The sequence below is a fragment of the Diuraphis noxia genome, unplaced genomic scaffold (assembly GCF_037042655.1).
Source record: "Diuraphis noxia isolate RWA-SAM2 unplaced genomic scaffold, SU_Dnox_SAM2 contig0002, whole genome shotgun sequence".
NCBI lineage: Eukaryota > Metazoa > Arthropoda > Insecta > Hemiptera > Aphididae > Diuraphis > Diuraphis noxia.
The window spans coordinates 41,428,201-41,450,551 of NW_028301712.1; the positions used below are offsets into that span (position 1 = coordinate 41,428,201).

The 22,351-nt window shown below is 27.9% G+C and overlaps 4 protein-coding genes across 4 annotated transcripts; 2 read left to right on the top strand and 2 right to left on the bottom strand.

The window, feature by feature from the left end:
* The first annotated feature begins 134 nt into the window (after positions 1-134).
* Positions 135-2,452, top strand: LOC107165571 (uncharacterized). Its single transcript, XM_015513873.2, has 2 exons — positions 135-1,309; positions 2,156-2,452. Exons 1-2 carry the CDS (start codon positions 1,070-1,072, stop codon positions 2,411-2,413), a joined length of 498 nt encoding a protein of 165 aa, XP_015369359.1. The 5' UTR covers positions 135-1,069; the 3' UTR covers positions 2,414-2,452.
* A 1,471-nt stretch (positions 2,453-3,923) lies between these two features.
* On the bottom strand, positions 3,924-7,308 carry LOC107165564 (uncharacterized). Its single transcript, XM_015513861.2, has 4 exons — positions 7,053-7,308; positions 6,231-6,425; positions 4,262-4,404; positions 3,924-4,140 (listed from the first exon to the last, which is right to left on the bottom strand). The coding sequence occupies exons 1-4, from the start codon at positions 7,128-7,130 to the stop codon at positions 4,029-4,031; spliced, it is 528 nt and encodes a 175-aa protein (XP_015369347.1). The 5' UTR covers positions 7,131-7,308; the 3' UTR covers positions 3,924-4,028.
* Positions 7,309-12,130: 4,822 nt separating this feature from the next.
* LOC107165566 (farnesol dehydrogenase-like) lies at positions 12,131-17,608 on the bottom strand. Its single transcript, XM_089219412.1, has 8 exons — positions 16,916-17,608; positions 16,711-16,825; positions 16,494-16,639; positions 14,393-14,580; positions 14,206-14,322; positions 13,934-14,063; positions 13,531-13,692; positions 12,131-12,496 (listed from the first exon to the last, which is right to left on the bottom strand). Exons 3-8 carry the CDS (start codon positions 16,623-16,625, stop codon positions 12,404-12,406), a joined length of 822 nt encoding a protein of 273 aa, XP_089075538.1. The 5' UTR covers positions 16,626-16,639; positions 16,711-16,825; positions 16,916-17,608; the 3' UTR covers positions 12,131-12,403.
* Positions 17,609-18,706: 1,098 nt separating this feature from the next.
* On the top strand, positions 18,707-20,005 carry LOC107165570 (tRNA (guanine-N(7)-)-methyltransferase). The gene is made up of 6 exons (XM_015513871.2): positions 18,707-18,998; positions 19,063-19,187; positions 19,251-19,435; positions 19,497-19,610; positions 19,673-19,774; positions 19,844-20,005. The coding sequence occupies exons 1-6, from the start codon at positions 18,874-18,876 to the stop codon at positions 19,961-19,963; spliced, it is 771 nt and encodes a 256-aa protein (XP_015369357.1). The 5' UTR covers positions 18,707-18,873; the 3' UTR covers positions 19,964-20,005.
* The last annotated feature ends 2,346 nt before the right edge of the window (positions 20,006-22,351 follow it).

A 22,351-nucleotide genomic window follows, 5' to 3' on the forward strand; every position in this document is an offset into this window, starting at 1 on the left:
TCACGAAGATTATTAATAAGTACATTTTATTTTTCTTATAATGTACCTATTACACCTACTGTAATAATAATATGATAAACATAATTTATCATTAGGTATAAATTTTATTTTATTGTACACATTTATTAGTTGATATTTAGACTTAAGAAAATAAATTAAATACTATAGAATTTCTTCGTGATTTAGAAATAAATAAGTACTAACACAGAATAAGACAATTATATAAATACCTATTTACTGATATCGAGGTGATTATTAAGAAAATTCACATTTCATGAAAAACCCTGACATTTTCCAATATTGAAAAAAAAACCCCGGACATTTTTATTTAAGCTTAAAAAGAGGAATCAAATTGTTATTGTTGATATTGGCTTCAACCAAAAGTTTCTATGGCTCGACTATTAATTGAAATTCGAAATAAGGATGTGACATTAATATTATTTTATCTCATAACTTACAATACTAATAATAAGAAATCTTAAACGGAACACTAAAAACTGTGTGGGATTTTGTTAAAACTGTCAACACAATTATACAAGTGATAATAAATACATAATACACTTACGATAATTCCTTGTTCTAAACTTAAAACAGCAAATAATTATCCACAGACAGCTCATGTCTCGGGGTTTTTCCCCTAAGACGTTATGATAAACCGGAAAGTCACATTACTCCCATTAAATAATAAATGGTTCTATTATAATATATTATGGTCGTGTTTACCAGACAAAATTGAAAATAGATATTTATATATTTATTTTTGGCCATTTGCTGTCAACTTGCACGAATACTCGTCGCCCCATCCCCGTCCCCACCACTGTTTACTGTCACAAGTATTTCAATAAATTTATACCTATTTTAATCGTCACTCATGTCTCGTTGCCCGCCGGTGATCGCTAAACGCCAATCAGAGTTTATTGCGCCGTTGCGATACATACGCAATTTTCGATCATTCCGTCAGCTGTTGATATTTAACCTGACCAACGAATTACGATTTTTGGAAACTCAATAACGAACATCATTTGATTCGCGGATTCGCCATCAAGCTCTGTAGTATTTAGTCCCGAATATGGACCAGTCGATGTTGTCTTTCGTCTTAAAACATTTGCCAGACTACTGGGACACCAATGTCTCTTATACCGTTGGTTATGTCCTTCGTATCTTGTCCAAATTGAATAACCCTGATGAATACCAGTATGTGGAAGCTATGTTTTACGGAGCAAACATAAGTCAAATCATAAGGGTGCAGAACCCGTACCAATATGGCAGATTTATGTTAAGGCGTGAAATGGTCAATTCCGCTTATGAAGTAAGTACATTAATATTAGTACAATATATAGAACTCGCGGTCTTCATAGGTGTGCTTAGTAGTGTAGTTGGAGTTCATTAATGGAGGGGAAGGGGAGCAGAGGCTTTTAAATACTATATAATTGTATTTATTTTTAATACCTGTTTATGCTTGGGCTATATGACTACTTTAAACATCTCTAATAAAAAATTCCATGGGAGGCCATCACCCATGCCCTCTAAGCTAATCTACTGAGTGTACTTCATACTGCGATATATATATGGGTCTGTGGAGTCCACACACGGATCTGAAGCAAAGATCTGGGGGAACTACAGTTTTGTTACAATACAAATAAAATAGGGTATACTTTGATTATGAATACAGTAATACTAATCAATGGTAGTATCCAATAATAGGTCTTGGAGGAAGGGCTAGCCTCTCTGTCTGACCTTAGTGTGGATTGTAGATAATACATGGATTTCGAATATAGCTAATTATAATGGAATAATTGTACCTAGTACTAATATTGCATTAGGCGCTTACCTCTGTAGTAGGTTGTTGATGATTTTATTTAAATATTATCGAAAAAAAAATAAACAAACTGTTCAATGTATTTAAGAAAAGTTAAATTTTATTAACATTTTCTAGCCCAAACAGCAGTATAAAATAAGTGCGCCTTTATGTTTGCAATTTTTTTATCTATTTACTTGCACCATATAACTGTATACAACCAGATTTTTTATTTAATGTGTACAGTATAGAGGTACTTAAAGGAAAACAAAATCTATTATAGGTAGTAATTTATTATTGTATTATATAGTAATACTTTTATGCTTTACATTGTTTTTAATTGAAAATTTATTGCAGGATACTGTTTTTCATGGAGTACATAAAGATGATTTGAACATAGCATTGAACTTTAACTGTGACTATAGGCGTTACATAAGGAAACGAGAAGGAGTGTATGAAAACTCTCAACACCCAATGTTTTATAATTCGTTCTCGGATTTGTTAAACAAAATTATTCATCCTATTTCAGACATTCATGTTTTAGTTTTAAAAATTATGACTAAAGCACCAAAGACACAATGTGACTATTATATTCAGTATGTTGTTAAGTTTTGATTTATTTTCAAATTAAAAACTAAGATTTTAATTGATTAATTTAATTTTGATTAACTATTGTAAAATATTTTTCTTTTGTTTGCATTTCCAAAAACATAAAATATAGATTCTCTAAAATAACTAGGTCAGTATAAACAAACATAAAAAATGTCTAAAATTTTTTAACTCTTATCAATCGTACTTATTGTATTGTGCTCAAATTTATGCTTTAACATAATAATAAATATGTTTAATCAATGTACTATGTTGGTAAAATACAGTATTTCTTTAGTGGAAAATTTTTATTTAAGTTAAATAATTAATTAATTACCTATATTTCAAAATTGTATCATATTATACTACTTTTTGTTCATTTAGAATGGTTGATCATTTTTAAATGTGTTATTACTTATTATTTTTTTAAGTTCTATTTTATTGTTTATTTGTCAATTTTTCATACCATACATTCTAATTAATAGGTTAATTCACCAAATATATTAGGTACATAGGTAGATATAATTGAAATAAAATTGTTTATTGTAAATAAGCAAATTTTATGATCTAATTGTATTATTACTATTTATCGACATGTGATCAGTGATTATCTTTATTTATATAATTAAAAAACATTATAAGAATTATATTTTTTTGACACAATCTTAAATTAAAAAATTATTTTAATATTATTAGAATATAATAATAATAATATTATCATTTTTCCTAGGTATTATTCTGTCATTAATCACAGTATCACATCATGGTCAAAACATCCGCAATTTCTTTAATTATAGTATTAAACATGTATTTTCTCGCCAAGGTGTTAACCATTTTGCATGCTTTTATTCAGGTCACTAATCACTATAATTAATTCATTATAAAAAGGAATTTATTTTTTAATCATTCACAAGCAAAAATAAAACTTAAATTTTGATATCCAATATCCATAGACCATGATACTGTGGTCTTTTCAATCAATACAAAACTTATCCCATTCGTAGAACTTAATTAGAAAAATTGTAAATAATATAACCTTGATTATTAATTTGTACAAATAAAATCTATCACTATGAATAAAATTGAATCATTTTTAGGTATTTTAAATTTATAATGTACCATAAAAAAAGATCAACAAGTATGCATCTAATGGCTTAATATACACAAAAGTGAATTAAAGTTATTCATCTAACATAAAAACGCAGGAAAATAATGATGTATTGATGTGTTTATATCATTTTAAATTTAATATTGATAATAATTAATAATTAAATCATAGGTACCATTAGTATCAATATTAAAATAGAATAATAATATGGTCAATATGTTTAGGTTAACTACATTGCTACATTGTTTTTGAATAAGGTAACTGATGTTGCACTATTTGTGCTACTGAATTTAATATTATAATTTAAAAATATAATATATAAGTATGGTACAATAAAAATAATTTAAGTGTAAAATGTTTAGTAATTTTTAATACCATTGACTTATGATGATGGGAACCATAACACTAGTTGCTCGTATATCAATATAATTAGAATTAATGTATTTTTTATTATTGTAAAATTTATAAGTATGTATAAACAATTTACACATTATTTACATTAAAAAAATATATATGTATATATAACAAATGCATTTACAGATAATACTTTGGGCTCTGGTAATAATTGTCGTATGGTTGCTTGTAAGGTTCCTCGGGGGCTTTTGGTTTTGGAGCAAATGGATTTTTTGTTATATCTGTATTAAGTCTAAACATTAAAAAAAAGAAGTATTGATAAAACATACCTTATAATATAGCCATTTAAATGGCTAAAAAGTTATTGAAATAAATTAAATATTTTTTATGAAAAGTGAAGAATATGTTCTCACTCGTAATAATATGTCGCCTTGCTACAGTCCACGTTGTACCACCAATCGCATGTAAATTCCTTTTGATTGAACAGAGTGCCATTGGAGCACAAGAAAGATGCTCCCTGATGACCTTCGCGACCGTCATGACAGATATGGTAAGCCTATAATATATAAAATGTCATTAATCTAATATCTGAAAAACTGCAGAATAATGCATTCTTTTTAATTATTAATATTTAATTGTACTTAATAAAATATGACAATTTTAAATGTTTTTGATTATGGCGTTTATGCTCCAACAATTTTCCATAAATGATATAATATATTATATACAAATATTATATTATATTTAACCCGAAATATAAAATAAGTAAAATCAAGATGACTAACTTCAGTAACTACAACTAATTAGGAGGTATCAATTATTAATAGTAGGTACCTACATAGGCTACATAGTAATGGTATATTAAATTTATATTAGACATTTAGAAAATAATAAAATATAGATTTGAATATTCAAACAGTGTATTGTGCATACGAATAACAACACTTATAATACATATATATTTATCCCATGTATGATTGTATGAATTCGATATTTAAACTTTAACGAAATATAATATTGTGTAAGTAATTGATCATCATAGGTTTGGAGAAAAAATATGATAATACGATTATTTTAAAGTTAACTTATTTAAAATGTATACTTTTCTTTTCGGTACCTGGGACCTGGGTACCTATTTTAGACCGGGTGCACTCCAAGTCTCCAAAACAGTGCGAAAGTACTCTAGATTATAACAAAGAACATACAGTAAGGCTAAGGCAGCGGCTCATTGCATATTTGTTCACTGCATAGTGCATTGTTATATTTTGTTGTGGTCCCCCCGCGACCCCGCCCTAATAATACATTATCTTATACTATTACCATAATAATATCAACAGGGTAATACCAATAGGTACCTAAATATTTTTCCGTGTAGGTATGATTGTATAAAATCAATTTTTAAACATGACGAATGAGAATATTAAATTTTGATCATATTTAGAGTAACAAAACATAACACGATCATTTCGAGGTTTAATCGATCATTTCCAGGTTTAATTAATTGTTTGAAAATACTTTTATTTTCGGTATTTAGAGCAGTTAAAAGACGTTCTCTTTTACTATTATCATAATAATATCAATGCGTGACGATCAAAAATTGTATTTCTTATTTCTCTAAAGAACTATCTCCATATTATGTAATTGCCAAATACCAATTACGCAATATGATGACTATATGAACGCCACTGTTGTCTATTAGATGTGGGTCAAACTCAAATGTAATTATTGCATATCGAATAATACATGTAGTACGCTGCATGTGTAACTGCAAATACGAATGAGTGAGTTCCATGGCAAGACGCGTCTTCATAAAAACAGGTTTTCGAACATTTTGCAATGAAACTCATTATATATACCTAGGCATTGGTTTTTTTTTATTTATTAAAAAAATTCGTTCTAAAAGGTTGGTACCTAATACTTTTCTGCTACATGTATTCATTCGAAATTCAATTGTCATATTATATTGAAATAGATTGTCGCTCAAAATTGTGAGCGCGCCCCTGCAAGAATGCAATAATGACTGACGTATTTTAAATTGTAAGCGCGGATCCAAGAAAACGCTCCCCCCCCCCCCCGCCCCGTAGACTGGCGAATTCTAGAATGTCTCATTTCGGCGGGCTGTTAAAATACACTGTTTTGTCGATTACGACATTTTATCCAAGATGCTCCCCCCCCCATAAATATATTCTGGATCCGCGCCTGGTAAATTGTACACGGTACACCTATATGTATATATATAATTTATGACACAGGAATTTAAACTACAGAAGTACCTTCGATCTATATTATAGACGTATACCTATCATTACTTGGTATATTAAGTCAAGTCTCAAGTGTTCTCATATATTTTATGGCGAATATATAATATCTTAGACACTATACCTGACATCCGGTCTCCACGTTGGCGTACATGCCCGGTGCATATGGTACGTTTTTGCAATTGAAACTCGTCTCCGGCACAGCGTGGTAAATTGGATAGTCTACTCCCGGTGTGCCCGGAACTTTGCTCAGATCTTGGTGACTCTCGTCTTTGTGGTTCTGAGTGTATCCGTTGGAATAGCCGGAGTACGCTTGTCTCTGAAGAAAGAAAAACAACAACAAAATCAGTACATAGTATAGAAATTAGAAACTCGTATTAGGTACTGCATAACGTTAATTTTATTCACACGCTGCATAAATAAATGTTGTGAAGTGCAATTTCAATTATAGATTAGTTTCTTTGGAATTTTACAGCGTTTTCAGCTGAATTCCACATTAAAAACATAGTTTATATATATTGATGTAAATATCATCTGTTGATTTATAAGAGCTAAAGGCTGTATTATATGCAGATTATCATCTATATTTACTCAATACTGCAGTACCTGCAATCTGCATATATAAAGTGGCAAAGTGCATTGTAAACGAATTACTATAAAAATAAGTGACCGGCATATCTTACCCATGATGCTTTTGTACTATGATTATGCCATATGACTATTCGTATACTTAGGTTTTATCTTTTATCCGTATAGTTTTTCTACGATAGTGTACTTGCCACTACTTGGTATATTATACTGAAATTCAACTTTGAGCTTAAAAAACATAATAATATAATCATACCGATGATATACCTAATTTAATTGATTATAATTAATTAGGTACCTTATTACTAAAAGCTATTAATAAATATAAAATCTATAAGTATGTTCATGTGCGTTTTACCTGTTTCAGAACTCCATTGACAGCGTTGCTGCACATCACGACTACCGCTAAAACGGCGACTGTCGTTTTGAAAGACATTTTATTTCCACACAGTGTTCAAAAATATTTTTATTATTTATTACGATATGATAATAATATATAGCCAGAAGTATACGGCATTCGACTATGTAATATTATTATACTATTTAATATTTATGTTCTCGGTGCGTACACGAAAAACGTCTAGACACGACTGCGTTCATGTGAGCCCGTCAAGTCATGGTTCCAGCGGAGAGACGTTCGTTCATTATTATGTGTACCTCCTAACCCAAGAATTATCCTTCGATATTCTGCCGCTGCAGCAGCGGGAAAGGTCTTGCGACACGTCTGATGTAAACATTATTGGTGTCGGTCTCTGTAAAAAAGGTGTATAATGTGTGTTTGTCGTATGACCATGTACGGGTTTTTTCCTTCAGCGATTGTTGTTACATACTATTATATTATTATATATCTATTAAATTTTTTAAATAATATTATATAAATATATTTATATATTTGGTTTATATAGTTCATATATACACTTACTATAGTACCTTCTATACACGTTGTCGGGGGTCAGGATGTCGTGCATGTGAATTGAACACTTCTAACCAGATATATGATATATCCATACGCCTATGTGATTAATATATATATATAGTATCATTCTATCATGTGGATGAAAAATAATTTTATACCATATTGTTATATAATAATGCGTGACGTGCTTATATACATAGCATGTTTAGAATATATGTGTTACACAATACATACTTGATGGAAACATATTTATCAACTATATCTTAGTAAACTGGAAATACCTATAGTTAAATTAACTGCATTACATTATAGATTTATATAGTTAGCTTAAGTAATAAAATAAATTAAATTCTGTCAAGTATACTAAGAATTATATATTATAACTTTGTTATACACTTGTATAGTTAATAATCATATAATGTTTATAACTTTGGTAAACAAAAATTGTTTGTATTAAAGCTGTTTGCTTAAAACTATGTAAATAAGTGTTGGTACACTGGTATCTGTCTATCTAAGTCTAAAAATTTAAAATTATAGCTAGGTAGTTATGCCATATTAACTAAAATTATTGAAGTTAGACCAACCAATTATTAATTTCCGCCGTAATATGCCTTTAGTATATAATAATATACAGTACCTAGTATACCTATATAAATATTTAAAGATTAGAGACACGGGTTAGTATGTGTTTTTAATTTGAATAGGTTATAGGTACAATAGCCAATAGGTACATATATTATATAAGCCAATTATAAGGCGACATCACTACACGAGTACGTTATTATAGCTGCAATAAGGTTAATATATAATATAATAACTTTAAGACATAAGTTAAGTGTATAATACATAATATTAACCCTAAATTATACAAGACATACTATATAAATGCTTCAACACATCAACATCAATCCTCTTCCCTAAAATAGGATTATTTTAAAACGTATTATTTCAAAAAGATCTTAACTTATTACTTGAAAATAATATCAATACAATTTTACGTGGGGCCCTAGATAATAACCTAACCTTTAAATTGTAAATTAGCCGATTGACTCTAATAATGTCAAAACAAACAGCATACTAATGAAACTGGTGAACGAACATTAGTTATATCGTACGTGTATAAAAATCAGAGACAACAAATGCAGGTATGATGTATGACACTATGACATATTATATCCATTAAAAAATATTATACACACGCAAGAATGCAAGATATAAGCGATATAAGGTATAATAATGTCTTCAAAAAATAATAAAATCACATACTACTTTTCATAAATAAATAGGTAGGTTAATAGTAATTTTACCACTATGTAGGAGCTTACGTCTTATACATTTGTTTTACCGTGTAGGAACTTACATACATTTTATTTTTATCTTCGTGTAGAAACTTAGTACTTACTATTCCCTAAATAAACAGTACCTACCAGCTACTTGTATAAATCATACACTACTATTATAAGCACAAATATACGTATTGCACTTGCCCCCTCTCAAATTCTGAAGGGCCCAGTCACCTTAAGTTGTAGAAGAATCTTGTTATTGTAATACTATGAATATTATGCTTTAGCAGTTCAATATTGATGTTTTTCAGTACCGTGGTATATAAATTGTACGCTCACGTTTGTATTATTTGAATACGTGAGTAATAATGTGATAATTAATATTCGAAATTCCTTTTTTTAATTTTTCATGAATATTATATTTTAAATATAATTGCTTTGAAAGTTTGGTAGGCAATAACTAATAGGTATGTCGTGGCAAAGCGGAAAATTAAATTAGGAAAAGAAGAACAAAAAAACTGTACGGCTCTATTGATCGATTCTTTAGTAAAATAATGGGTATAAGTGCTAGGTTACTAAAACTTAAAATAAAATATAATAATTAAACTTTAATGAGTTTCTCATTTCCGTCTAAAATAATGTTCATTTAAATGAATTGTGTTGTCGTATTTTTTTTAAATGATACTTGTTTAAAATTTAATAAAACTTAATGAACGTCAAATCTTTTGTCAACTAATTTTTTATACCTTGTCATTTTTTTGCTTTATGAAATAGTTAAGTTAAAAGAATTATATACATATTTAGTTATTACAAATGTGAAATTATGTAGGTATATGAATAATATACAAATATTTTATGAGTCTTGAGATAGGTATTTAACACTTTTAACATATAAATATTTTTTATTATAATCAACATTTCCCCCTCTCTAAGTAAATTTGTTTAGGACATTTTTGGTTGATTGTATTAAATCAGGCCCTGCCTATTTAGGCCTCTCCTTCATATATACCTCCCGTGTCCCACCATTTTATATTTTAAGCTTATTCAATATTTTATTATTAGTACGGCATTCTCAAATCTCAAACGCTATGTTCACGGGAGTAAGTTCTTTTGGTAGAATATATTGTTTTTAGACACTATGCTACAAATCGAGCGAATTAGATCTCAAAAACATATACTTTTTTACTGAATACGATGGAAAATTATCGGATCAGTGTTATTTGATATATTATACGATATATCTATTATTCTGCATGTGGTCTTACGCCATCATCGAAACGTTTCAAATCTAACAAAAATACATTGTTTTTTTTTTTAAATTTATTTTCTCTCCATCTTATCGTGAAAAATAAAATAAAATGATCAGTTAGAATCAGACATAAAATACCTATATAAAATTAAGAACATTTATATTATATAATTATTAATAATTTACCTACTGTATTATAATTTATTCAATTCACAGGCTTTCATTTGTCACGGGCGATTCCGTGCACGATCAGCTAGTCATATACAACAAAGATATTCTATATTTCCATGGATCAAATATTATTTACTATTTATACGCATGTATATGTATAGCACATATATGATGATGACATATTATATGTAGTTAATTAAGATTTTGTTGTGGATAAAATAGTGAATAAAAAAAGGATTAAATATATCACTTTTCCTCGCAGTGTTATATATATGCATATTGCACATATACCTATTATCATTAAATTGGTTCCAGACGTATTGTTTAAATTTCAACGAGAACTGCGTGACCGCGAAATGGCGAGGTGCGCACTTAGTATTTAGTAATAATATAATACACTCAAATCCTCGAAAAGTGAAGGTTAAGCGAGTGCTTATAATGATATACTACATATATATTGATAATTGATGTGTAATAAGTAATAACTAATAGATATGTGCTGCCTTCAGTTTTCAAATATCAAATAATAATGTTATGATCTATAATCTATACAACCGTATACCCTAAATCTATCTTACAGACATTATTTTTAAAACTGTAATTATTATATTTGTTACCCGTTTCTCTCGTTCTCGTGTCACTATTACTTGAACACTGAACAGTTAAGTACAATATGATCGTGAAACCTTCGGGCTCTCGTACAATATTATTATGGTTTAAACGCCTACTTTCACTATATAGGATAAGACTATATGGTAGGTATAATACAAAATAAGAATTAAACATTTCACACTCATATTTTATATGTTAGGTAATATTTTAATCGCTTGCAAACTATTTCAGTAAATTGTATTAATTTTACCCGTTTTCTTTAAAAGTTAATAAAATATTTTGTATCATTAATAATCGATGTTTTTGGATCAGATTATGTAGTATATGACTAAATATATCTATAGCCTTTTCGTAGTTCTCTCATACCATCGGGTTAATAAGTTAAGATATATAATCCATTTATCCTTGAACATATTCAGGTACTTATTGATGCAAAAATATTGTTATTTTCTCATATTTAAATATAATATATTACTGATATTAGTATGTAGTATGGACACATCATAAATGGTCAACGTCAAAGGATATTATAATATCTTGTTCTAAAGTGCTGAGAAAATCATTATTTAAAATAAATAAACATTATATCATCACAAATTTTGTAATTGGTCAGCAACTATTGTGACTATTATTTGTATGTTCCTTAATCCTGTTGACTATCAATGTTTGATAATTATTAATTTACTTCATTAACTCATTAATGGTGACATATACTGGCATGACGTATTTACGTGTGTTGTAGGTACATATGATAAACTAGAAAATCGTATTAGGATAGTCCAAATGATAAATATGAATAAAACATTTTAATTAAAAAAAAAGTATTTTATTAAAATTTTAAATAATGATTAAATCACTATATCATCCAGTGAGTATTAGATCAAGCCATGACTGACCCGATCAGTTGTTTCGCCTTTGCATGTGTGCATTAGCCGTCAGGTATTTCAGTTATTTGGTTATTACGTATACGTTTTGCATTTTGGGATTATATCAATTATTGCAAACAATGAGAGTCACTATTTTCACATGCCAAAAATGTTCTTTACCTAACTTAATCCAAATTGACAATTCCTATCAAAAGCCTAATTAATGTCTTCTAATGACTTATGACTAGTATCATTTATATCACTTGAATGTTCTTATATTATCTAAACTTTCCAATTTAATCACACACACACACACCGTTTAGATAAAATAAAAGACAATAAATATTAAATGTATTTATTAACTAGGTATTATAACATTATTATGAAATTAATTTGAATTGCACAACAATTCTGTATAATATACGAACATTCATATTATCTTTTATTGGTTGATAAAATTATATTGTTAAAACCTAAAACCGTAATATTTGATTTTTTTATTTGCTGTTTTATTTGTAAGCGTAATTTTGAATTATAATAATGATAATTTATAACCAATTGTAATACGAAAAACCAAAATTTAGTTGCGCGTATAATAGAAAATACATGGTTTTATGAATTTAATAAATTGTCCACAACTGTAGACGATGGTTGAAAATGTGGTTGTATTGTTGATCCTTTACTCAAGATTGTCATTTCAGCTATCTGTTGATACACAAATGTGATAAAAATACTATTATTATTTTTTTTATAAGTTGATATACATTAATATAATCTTAATTATTTTTGTTAATTAGCTTATACTTTATTACTATACTTTATAGTGTCTTTATGTAAACACTAAACAGTCTAAACATGCTACGGGTAATGAACAACCATTTATTATGAATATAACTATATTTTTAATTTATAAAGCGTAAAACTATAGGTAGGTAATTTAAGAGGCTGCATCTCAGTTGGCTCCTGAATTAAAAGTTGCTCTTCTATACCCTGTTTCACGAGAGAGAGGATCTTTTCTTCTCATATTCCCGTATAAATCCATAAACATAATCAATTCCCCATGACAGAGTGTCACGAGGAGGAACCAGTATTGATCGGTGTGTGACCTTGTCTCTCGTGGAAAAGAGTATAAAAATGGGCCTGGGATTATTTTAGGTGTTATACTAGTTAAGTCCCTAAAATTTTTAGGTGAGTATTACATAAACCTAACATTTTTCTTCCCATTTTAACAGACTTAGGGCTGACTATGATCTATTTAGAACCAAAATATGATAAAAAATGATTCTTTACAGTTTCTTTTATTTCGAATTTCTTTGCCATTAAACATTTTAGTTATTAGAATTTACACATTAACTATTAAGATATAATAATACTCACTAAAAAATTTAGTGACCCAATTAGTGTAGTATCTATCTGACATAATCCGGAACCTAAATAGTGTAGTACAGTAGTACCTACGATTAGGCCCTTGTATATTTTGAGATCCAACTAAAATGCCCGATTTAAGCATAATTATAACTATAAATATATAATATGTATTGAGTGTGCTGTTAGTCTGCTGTTATCAAAACTGAACTGATATTATATCATAGGTTAGGTTAAAACTAAAAACTATTTTGATTTGACACTAATTGGATATTGTTATCGTTATAGTATAATAATATTATATTAATAACGTAGGTGTCTAACAAGTAACAACTGTACAACTATTTACTGTACTAACAACTGTAATAACTTACTAGTACAGTTGGTGAAGTGGCTAAAGTGGCGATAACTGCGTTAGCAACATCTTCGGTTTGAAGTATGTTTATGTTATTTACTTGAGCTGTTGAATTTGGTTCTTTACTACGTTCACGAATATGCAATAAAAGTTCTGTTGAAACCGCTCCCGGACTTAAGCTCTTAAAATATTAAAATATTTTACAAATATAAATTATAATACAAGTTATTATTTGTTATTCAATTATTATACTTTACAATTTCACAACCTCGCGTACATTCTATTTTTCGATTTACATTGTTTAAGTTCGTACATGTCATCGATTCAAGCCATACGTGCCGACATCACAATAACTTAAATAATGTAAATCTAGAAAAATGTGCTTATGAAACAGGTCTCAGATTGTTTGAAATTATACATACCGACACTTTGATTTTTGAGCCTACTAACTGCAGTTCGTGACGAAGGCCCTCGCATAAGACGCTAACCGCGTGTTTTGTTGCATTATACATTTTCATTGAAAAGTATGGTGTTATATTATGACCAGTCGTACTGTAGAATGTACGAATAAAATTAAAATAATAAACAACGATTCGTTATTATATTTTTAGCAACAAGTGTATTTAAATATTTTGTACACTCAATTAAGTTATTAATTAATTAATGAATTATAATTTTGAACATACGCTATTACCTGTTAACTTGAATAATATGACCATCGATTTTATTTCTTGTCATTGATTGATAAGCTTCCCTTGAGCACACATTTAATGCCAACACATTTAGATTCATCATCTCTTGCCAATCTTCCGTCTTATTAAATCAATTAATAATGTAAAATTTATATGTAATTAAGAGAAACCAATGAAATATAAATGTATTTTTTCTCACTTAGAAGACTTGATATTTTTGCGGTTCCAGCATTATTGATTAAAATACTAACACCTCCTAATGTAGAATCGACCCAAGAAAATACATTTTTCACGGCTTGTTCATTTGTCACGTCGCAAACTTTTGTATGTACAGTACCATAATTAATTTCTTTTCCATTTAGTGATTCTGCTAATTCCTTTAATAAATGGTATTATAAAACTACTTTAACATTTACATAATCTTCAGGTATATAGTTGATAAAGTATAGAAAACTAATAACTATAGGTACGGTAAATAATCAAATATTTATTTCGTATCAGTTCTCAATACGATTAAAAAAAAATATATATTTAATTATTTAAAATGCGTCTTACGTGTTTTACTCCTTCTATCTAAATTCTATTCAAATAGAAAACATTTTTGCAATACATCTTTAAAGCCAAAAGTCATAACCAAAATTCGCGACTTATTTTAGCATTTGGTTATTTTTTTGGCTTGACTTAAAATCTAGCAGTGTGTGATAGAAATTGATTTATTGATATTATGCAAGTTGGTGTTACTATGATTAAAAATACTTATGACATTTTAAAGTGCATGTTTTTGCTTATTTTGGTTTACTTTTTTTGTGTTTTATTTAGTATTTTTTTTTTTTGTTCTCTTTCAAAATCAAACACGAATACCTATAGTATCTAATAACATATTAGGAAAAACATGAGCGGGAACCCTATTTTTTTAAATTTCTTATATTTGAGGGATTTACTATTATTTGTAGTTGCTTTATTCATTGGCGCAACTAGGGGGGGTCAAATAGCAAAAGGGTCTTTAGCACCCCTTGATATTTTAGATCTAACTATTATAATTATAATTAAAAATCATTAATTTTATGTTTTTAATAGTACCTATAGCACCCCACGTTTTAGAGGTGTAGTTGCGCCTATGGCTTTATTGCTTCATTTAATGTTTTTTTAAGTGCTTTTATTTTGATTATTTTAGATGATACTTTAAGTTATAAAACCATCTATGATAAATCTATGAGGATTTTTTTATATTTTAGTGATAATTAGTTTATTTAATTTAAATTTATAAAAACAAATAAGCGTAATAATCAATAGTCCATATTTAAAAAAATCAAAAAAATCCTAACTCCATTCTGGAACAGTTCAAAATGTATAATACTGTCCGATTAAACTATAATATTTTAAATAAAATGTATGAACGTATAATTAAAATGTCAGTCGTTTTTATTTTGCACTTATATGATTCATATATTTTATAGATATTATACAATATATACTCCTAATCTGGTTATGTAATAATAATATGTTTTATACAATTATAATTATTTATTGTTATATATACTATAATAGGTATTCCAGTGACGAATTGGCTTACCGGGATACCGAAAAAATTTACCTACTTGAATCAAATAATTAAAATAATTTCTAAATAATTATGCATTATCAATTGTATAACTAGCTGTTAGAAATGTTAAAGTTATCAATAAGTTAAATTACCTTGTCAGGAACACTTTGTAATAATAATTTAAGAAAAAACCTACTTTGTTTACAAGTAAGTTGTTTGATATTTATTTGCGGATCTACGATGGCTGTTGTCGTATATGTTGTTGCATCACGATTTTGGCTGCACTATGTGTCTATATGCCAGCATTTATATAAAATTTGTATTAATATTTTATATTCTGACTGGAGTGATGAACAAATGAACATTATAATGGTTTTCGTATGAAAAAAAATTGTGACTGTCATTACTTTTTAAAAATGCTTCGATTTTCTATTTCACCAACTTTTCTTTTAGGAAAGTAAATCTAATTAATAATTTGGGTGGTCATAAAAATAAGTTATGTACTCAGATGCTTAGGTATATTATATTAAATAGTAAATATCTAAGATGATTCTCTAAAAAAAATATATATATGTCTTTTCATAGAAAATTATTAATTATTATAATATATTGGGTATCACGCGGTAATTTCCTGGGACATTTTAATCATTCGCGGTTTACCTTGTTCTTATTATTTAAAATTTATCCTATAAATTATAATTTAAGATTTTAAAAAATGTAAGTTTGTGAGAACTTAATAAAAATAACCTTAAGTTTAACTTCTCTTCTAGCGAGCGCTACAACATGAACCCCGTATTTCACCAACTTGACAACAATTGCCTCGCCGATTCCTGCACTGGCACCAGTTACTATCGCTACTTTGCCTTTCCACTGTTCCATAACTACCTAAAACACTTTTAAACAAATTACGCTAAATAATAATATATTTATGTTAACAAAATAAAAACTAAATAGCTACACGTACGGTGCAGTGGAGAGTGAACCAATATATATATATTTATATATACCTGTGGAACTTCTATATTATATACAATGATATATAGGTAGGTACTTTAGTACTTTTAATATGTGCGTCGTACCTACAACAAACATAAAATGTAAAAGTAGGTAGGTATTTTTTAATATAATATTACCTATAAGTTTAATCTATTAAAACTTTAAGAATTTACTATAGGATTTAGAATCTTTAGATAATTTCTTGCAATACAAGCATAGGTACATAAGCGCCCACTTATATTTGTTTGAGTTTTTAATCTAATCGACAGCAAACTTTTTTTTTTGTATAACCAACTTCAGAGGTCAGAGTATGTGTAAACAGTTATACTACTTTTCTGCTGCCATGGTTTATTCATATACAAATTCTGCCAAAATAACAATTGCCATTAATAGACGCTTAAAATGTTCACTAAATATTTATTTTGTAATTTTCCATATTATGGTAAAAATATTTTGACATATTGTAAAGCTATTTTTATACTCTTGACTTCTTGAGATATTTTTCAAATGTAAATTATTTTTTTTATTTTTGTCGATAGAAACCTTTTCACTTAGTAAAAAAGCTTAAAAATTAAATGCAAGCTTGCGCCCATATAAGGCTATAAGGGTCCTCATAAGTTGCTTTGATAGAAGTTCAAGAATAATATTAAAGATATGCAGAAACGACCATATACGTATTTAAAGTTCAAATTGTTTCAAAATCTATCCTACATCATACTCGTATATCTCGCCTCGGTAGATGTTGAGCGAGGTTTTTCCAAATATAAACTTTTTTGACAGATAGATGACGAAAAATATTTTAATACATTATTTAATGTAAATGCACATCCAATCCATTCTTATTCCTTTCTTTTTAATTAATTGGACCTTTTCCGTTAATTCACTACCACTATTTTATTTTATTTTTAGTTTTTCCGTTTTTTTAGATGATTATATAATATATATATATATATATATTATATTAATGGAATGATTCACGGAAATATGTTGATTAGTTAGATCAAGCCTTTGGTAGGAGTAGGAATAAGAGTGCCACTCATCAGCAATTATTGTGGTTCCTGAAGCAACATGTTCAATAATAATTGGAAACAATGTACTTGGTGATCTGTCGGGAACAGGAACTAGAAAAGTTTCTTTGGTCTTAACTTGGATAAGCATCTCACTTGGAATAGCCATATCCGTATTAAAAGACTTGCCTTAAACGCAAGTAACATTACTATTAAAAAATAAATACATTAAAATTTAAAATTATTATGTATACCTAAATCTAAATCAATACTTGCCACAATGGTCTTCAACTATGGGATACTTCAAGAATTTGTAACATCAACAAAGTCTAACAATTCCAGAACATTGCACTTAGGAACATAACGCTATGTATCAAAAATAAAAATAAAATTACACTTTACAATTTTACATAATGGCCTGACAATGAAAACTATAACAGAAGCGGCACGTTTTCAATCGCATCAAAATCCACTTATAAAAAAACTTATCTACCCACACCTTACCTGGTGACTCCAGGCGTTAACTAAAAAAGGAACTGGTGTCGTGATTCGTTTGAAAACTAATAAAAAATAAAGCATTCGATACAGTATACCAATATAGATAAAACTTTATCGTATTATTATTAGGTATATATATTGTTAGGCGTTAGTGTAGACTCGTAGAATAAGTCGTTTCTGTACAAATAATGTTGTCCTGACCGGGTGGATCATATTTTCGTCTACGAAAGCATCAAGTTGATGAGCCAGTGGATGCTCATTTTTCTGATAGTTAACTACGATTTTTTTAATTTGCATTTTAGATCTTGGGTGTAGGAATATTAATATCGTCTAGAAATCTGGAACCACTACACTGTAAATTATATTAAATTGCCCCTAATAAATGTTATAAATGCAACCAATGCAACTTCATATAAATTGTATCAACTGGTCTCTTATCAGTGATATAGAAACTATGAAAATAGTTGAAGTTATCTTCACCGGGACACAGACATTCGTGTTATTAATTTTGAATTAAATTAGGTACCTACTCATGTTAACTAATAACTACAGACTGCTGTAGGCGAAGTAACTACGTCAACGGCAGTTTAGACTACTGTTCGTTTAGAGAACGTTCCGTAGGGACTATGGAGATAATCAAACGACCATTACACGAAGATGAAGCAGACAGGCAAGAGTTATCTTTGCCCCAAAAAAAGTATTACAGGCAAAGAGCTCATTCAAATCCTATTGCCGATCACGATTTCGATTAGTAAATATAATTCTATTATTTGACTAAAATACACAATAATTAATAATATTTCTCTTTTGAACAGTCCCAGTTGCCCAGAGGCTTACGATTGGTCAACACTTTACCCGGATGTAAGGAATGCTAAGTCCAACATTTATAACAAACGTGTTGAAATGTTGGATATTGGATGTGGTTATGGAGGCCTCTTAGGTAAGTAAATATCATATTAATCAATGGAAATATTTATTCAACTTTTATTAAATTATATTTTAGTTACCCTATCACCTATGTTTCCGGATTCGATGATCCTTGGGATGGAAATAAGAGTAAAAGTATCTCAATATGTCATTGAGAGGATTAAAGCACTTAGGGCTAATCAACCCAATTTCTACAATAATATAGCATGTATAAGAACTAATGCTATCAAATATTTACCAAATTTTTTCAAAAAAGGCCAAGTCAGTTGATTGACATCATAATATGATAATTATTGTTGTACTAATTATTAATTATTTTTAGATAAAAAAGATGTTTTTTCTTTATCCAGACCCCCATTTTAAAAAGTCCAAACACAAATGGAGAATCATTAATGACACTACATTGTCTGAGTATGCTTATGTGCTGGCTGAGGAAGTATGGTCTTTCATTAATATGCTTGAAATCTTATGTTTAAACACAATTGTCATTACTCTTAGGCACTAGTGTATACAGTTACTGATGTAAAAGATTTGCATGAATGGATGGTTCAACATTTCTCCGAACATGGTCTATTTAAACGTGTACAAGATGATGACCTGGTAATTGTATTTAGTCATCATTAATTGTAATTTGTAAATATATAAATATTTAACAAATTTTATTTGCAGAAAGATGATCCTGTTGTCGATAAGTTGTATGAAAGTTCAGAAGAAGGAAAAAAAGTGACCAGAAATAATGGAGACAAGTTTTTAGCTGTTTTTATGAGAATTAAGGACCCAGATTTATAGCCTACAGCTTCTTATTACAAAAAATAAAAAAAAGAAATTGAATCCATGTCTTTATTATATTATCTCGTTAAAAATTGTTTTTAATAAGTTTTTTTTTGGCATTTATTGAGAATTTATAATCTACTGATTGTAAATAGTATACTTACTATGTACAATAAGTAAATAGTATACTTACTGTATACAATAAGTAAATATCATATAGTAAGAATAATATAAAATACAATAGGCTATGAATGACTTGAAAAAAGACTCGCATTCGAGTCACCATTTACTGTGATTTAGGGTAAATTTATATATAATATGGTATATTTTATAAGTTAAGAAGGTGTTTATTCATTAGAAGTTTCCCAAGGTACCTTTTGTAGAAATTGATGGCTGTGTCGTGGACTGTTTTGATTTGGAGGTCATAGTGGAGTAGTTTGTTTGTTACATATCATGGAGCTTTGGTAATGATACGCACATTTTTAACAAGTTACACTTGGTATACAATCAAGACTTAATAGACTAATCACACAATATCAAAGCTATAATCAATGTGATATAGTGATAGAAATAATTTAATGATTAGTATTTAAAATAAATATAATCAAATAATTGAACAATAAGTAGTCAAAATATAAATAATCATTGAATGAATTACAAATTAAATTAATTGAACTACTTATAGAAATAATTGAATGACAATCTATTTGTGTGAAATTTCTTTTCAATACAGTAACATTTGAAACTAACAGTTTTTATGTATAGCTTATATTATTATTTATTCATATTAGCGTATAGCTATGATTTTTAAAGTGGAGTGTTTTAATAAAAAATTTTACCACAACTTGGTGGGAGCGGTTGTTAACACAGAATTCTTCCACTATCTATAAGTGATTCAGTTAATTTGATTTTAATACATATCTCTGTAACTATTATTCCATTCAATTATTCCAATCACTATTAATATTTTCATAGTCATGCAATTAATATGTCACCGTATGAACATAAAGGTTTCCGAAAAAAGGAAATTTTTAGTAATTATTGTTTTTTAAATGTATTGTACATTATGTACATAAAAACACCATTACATTAGTCAACTGCCCATACACTTTTCTGTATATGAGAGTTCTGGGCCATAGCCCTGTACCCAAGTTATCTGCTGAGGTTTCTTCTAAATGTGATTAAGTACTGAATACATACTTGTGAGTGTACACATTGATCAGTACAACTATTTTAAATTTTAATTAATAAGACACCAATTATAGACATAACAACACAATTGGAAATCAGACTAGCTGAAATAGTCATCAAGTCATAATCAGGGCTGTTAATTTATAGGAAAGTGCATTTTTTTTGGTGATTTGTAGAACATAGCTTTGTAAATAAATAATTTGAATTATGTAATTACGAATCCATGTATGAAACTTTTATTTTGCATATTTTTTTCATTTTTTGACGTTTATAATTTTTTAGGTCATTTTTCGTATTTTTAAGTCATATTTTGTTTTTTTTGTTCATTTTCCAGTATTTTTAACCAAATTCCGTCAATTGATTTGTTTGAAAACATTTATTTTAATTTTAAACAGGCTGTATATATTATGTCAAGTACCCGGAAACAAACATCTTTAAGTTTATTTTAACAAAATAAATACAAAAATATGACATCTTTAACAGGTTAGGATTTTAAGGATTCTTACTATTCAAAAATATTCATCTAAATTATCTAATATCCTAATTCTTAGCATTTTCCAACAATATACAGTCCAAACAAAACACAAAAAAAAAATGTAAATTATTGCTTGTACTTCAATATATTTAATAATAATAAAAATTCTAGGTTTCAAGCTATTGTTAATATGAGATCAAAAAACTACGGAATATAAATTATAGTAAATTGAAATTTAAAATTAAAATTGAATAGCATTTAACCAAATGTTTTAAAAAAAAATCTAAATTAAACAGTATGTTGCAATATTAAAATTAAAATACGGTCTAAATATTTACATTAAAAAATAGATATCAAACTACTAACTGAAAATAATTTATTTGGCAATATTGTTTGAGTGCTGTCGGGAATTTTAAAATAATTTCTAAATTACTAAAAAATTGAATGGTGGTAAAAAAAATTTAGAGACATAATATAACCAGCACTTCATTTAGAGTTAAGTTCCAGCAAGATAGTATATCTTATTTTTTTACATAACCTAAATTAATATTGTATATAATTTTTATTTGCAAAATTTTTCAGTATTATATCTACTGTATTAATATAATTATTATACATTGAAATAACAGTATATTGAACCAATTGATATTTATATCATTTACAGTATAATAAATTAAAATGTCATTTGAACAAATAAAAATTATTATTCACTTAAATTAAGTTAATAATTAAATTAAGTA

What these genes read in the sequence shown, in the direction of transcription:
- LOC107165571 (XM_015513873.2), top strand. Translation starts at nt 1,070, where the DNA reads ATGGACCAGTCGATGTTGTCTTTCGTCTTAAAACATTTGCCAGACTAC. An exon ending in TGGTCAATTCCGCTTATGAA is followed by an intron (nt 1,310 to 2,155) that starts GTAAGTACATTA and finishes AATTTATTGCAG; the next exon opens with GATACTGTTTTTCATGGAGT.
- LOC107165564 (XM_015513861.2), bottom strand. Translation starts at nt 7,130, where the DNA reads ATGTCTTTCAAAACGACAGTCGCCGTTTTAGCGGTAGTCGTGATGTGC. An exon ending in TCAATGGAGTTCTGAAACAG is followed by an intron (nt 6,426 to 7,052) that starts GTAAAACGCACA and finishes TTCTTTCTTCAG; the next exon opens with AGACAAGCGTACTCCGGCTA. An exon ending in ACGTGGAGACCGGATGTCAG is followed by an intron (nt 4,405 to 6,230) that starts GTATAGTGTCTA and finishes TATATATTATAG; the next exon opens with GCTTACCATATCTGTCATGA.
- LOC107165566 (XM_089219412.1), bottom strand. Translation starts at nt 16,625, where the DNA reads ATGGAACAGTGGAAAGGCAAAGTAGCGATAGTAACTGGTGCCAGTGCA. An exon ending in GAAGAGAAGTTAAACTTAAG is followed by an intron (nt 14,581 to 16,493) that starts GTTATTTTTATT and finishes CATTTATTAAAG; the next exon opens with GAATTAGCAGAATCACTAAA. An exon ending in CCACTTCACCAACTGTACTA is followed by an intron (nt 12,497 to 13,530) that starts GTAAGTTATTAC and finishes GTGTATCAACAG; the next exon opens with ATAGCTGAAATGACAATCTT.
- LOC107165570 (XM_015513871.2), top strand. Translation starts at nt 18,874, where the DNA reads ATGGAGATAATCAAACGACCATTACACGAAGATGAAGCAGACAGGCAA. An exon ending in CTTATGTGCTGGCTGAGGAA is followed by an intron (nt 19,611 to 19,672) that starts GTATGGTCTTTC and finishes CATTACTCTTAG; the next exon opens with GCACTAGTGTATACAGTTAC. An exon ending in GTGTACAAGATGATGACCTG is followed by an intron (nt 19,775 to 19,843) that starts GTAATTGTATTT and finishes TTTTATTTGCAG; the next exon opens with AAAGATGATCCTGTTGTCGA.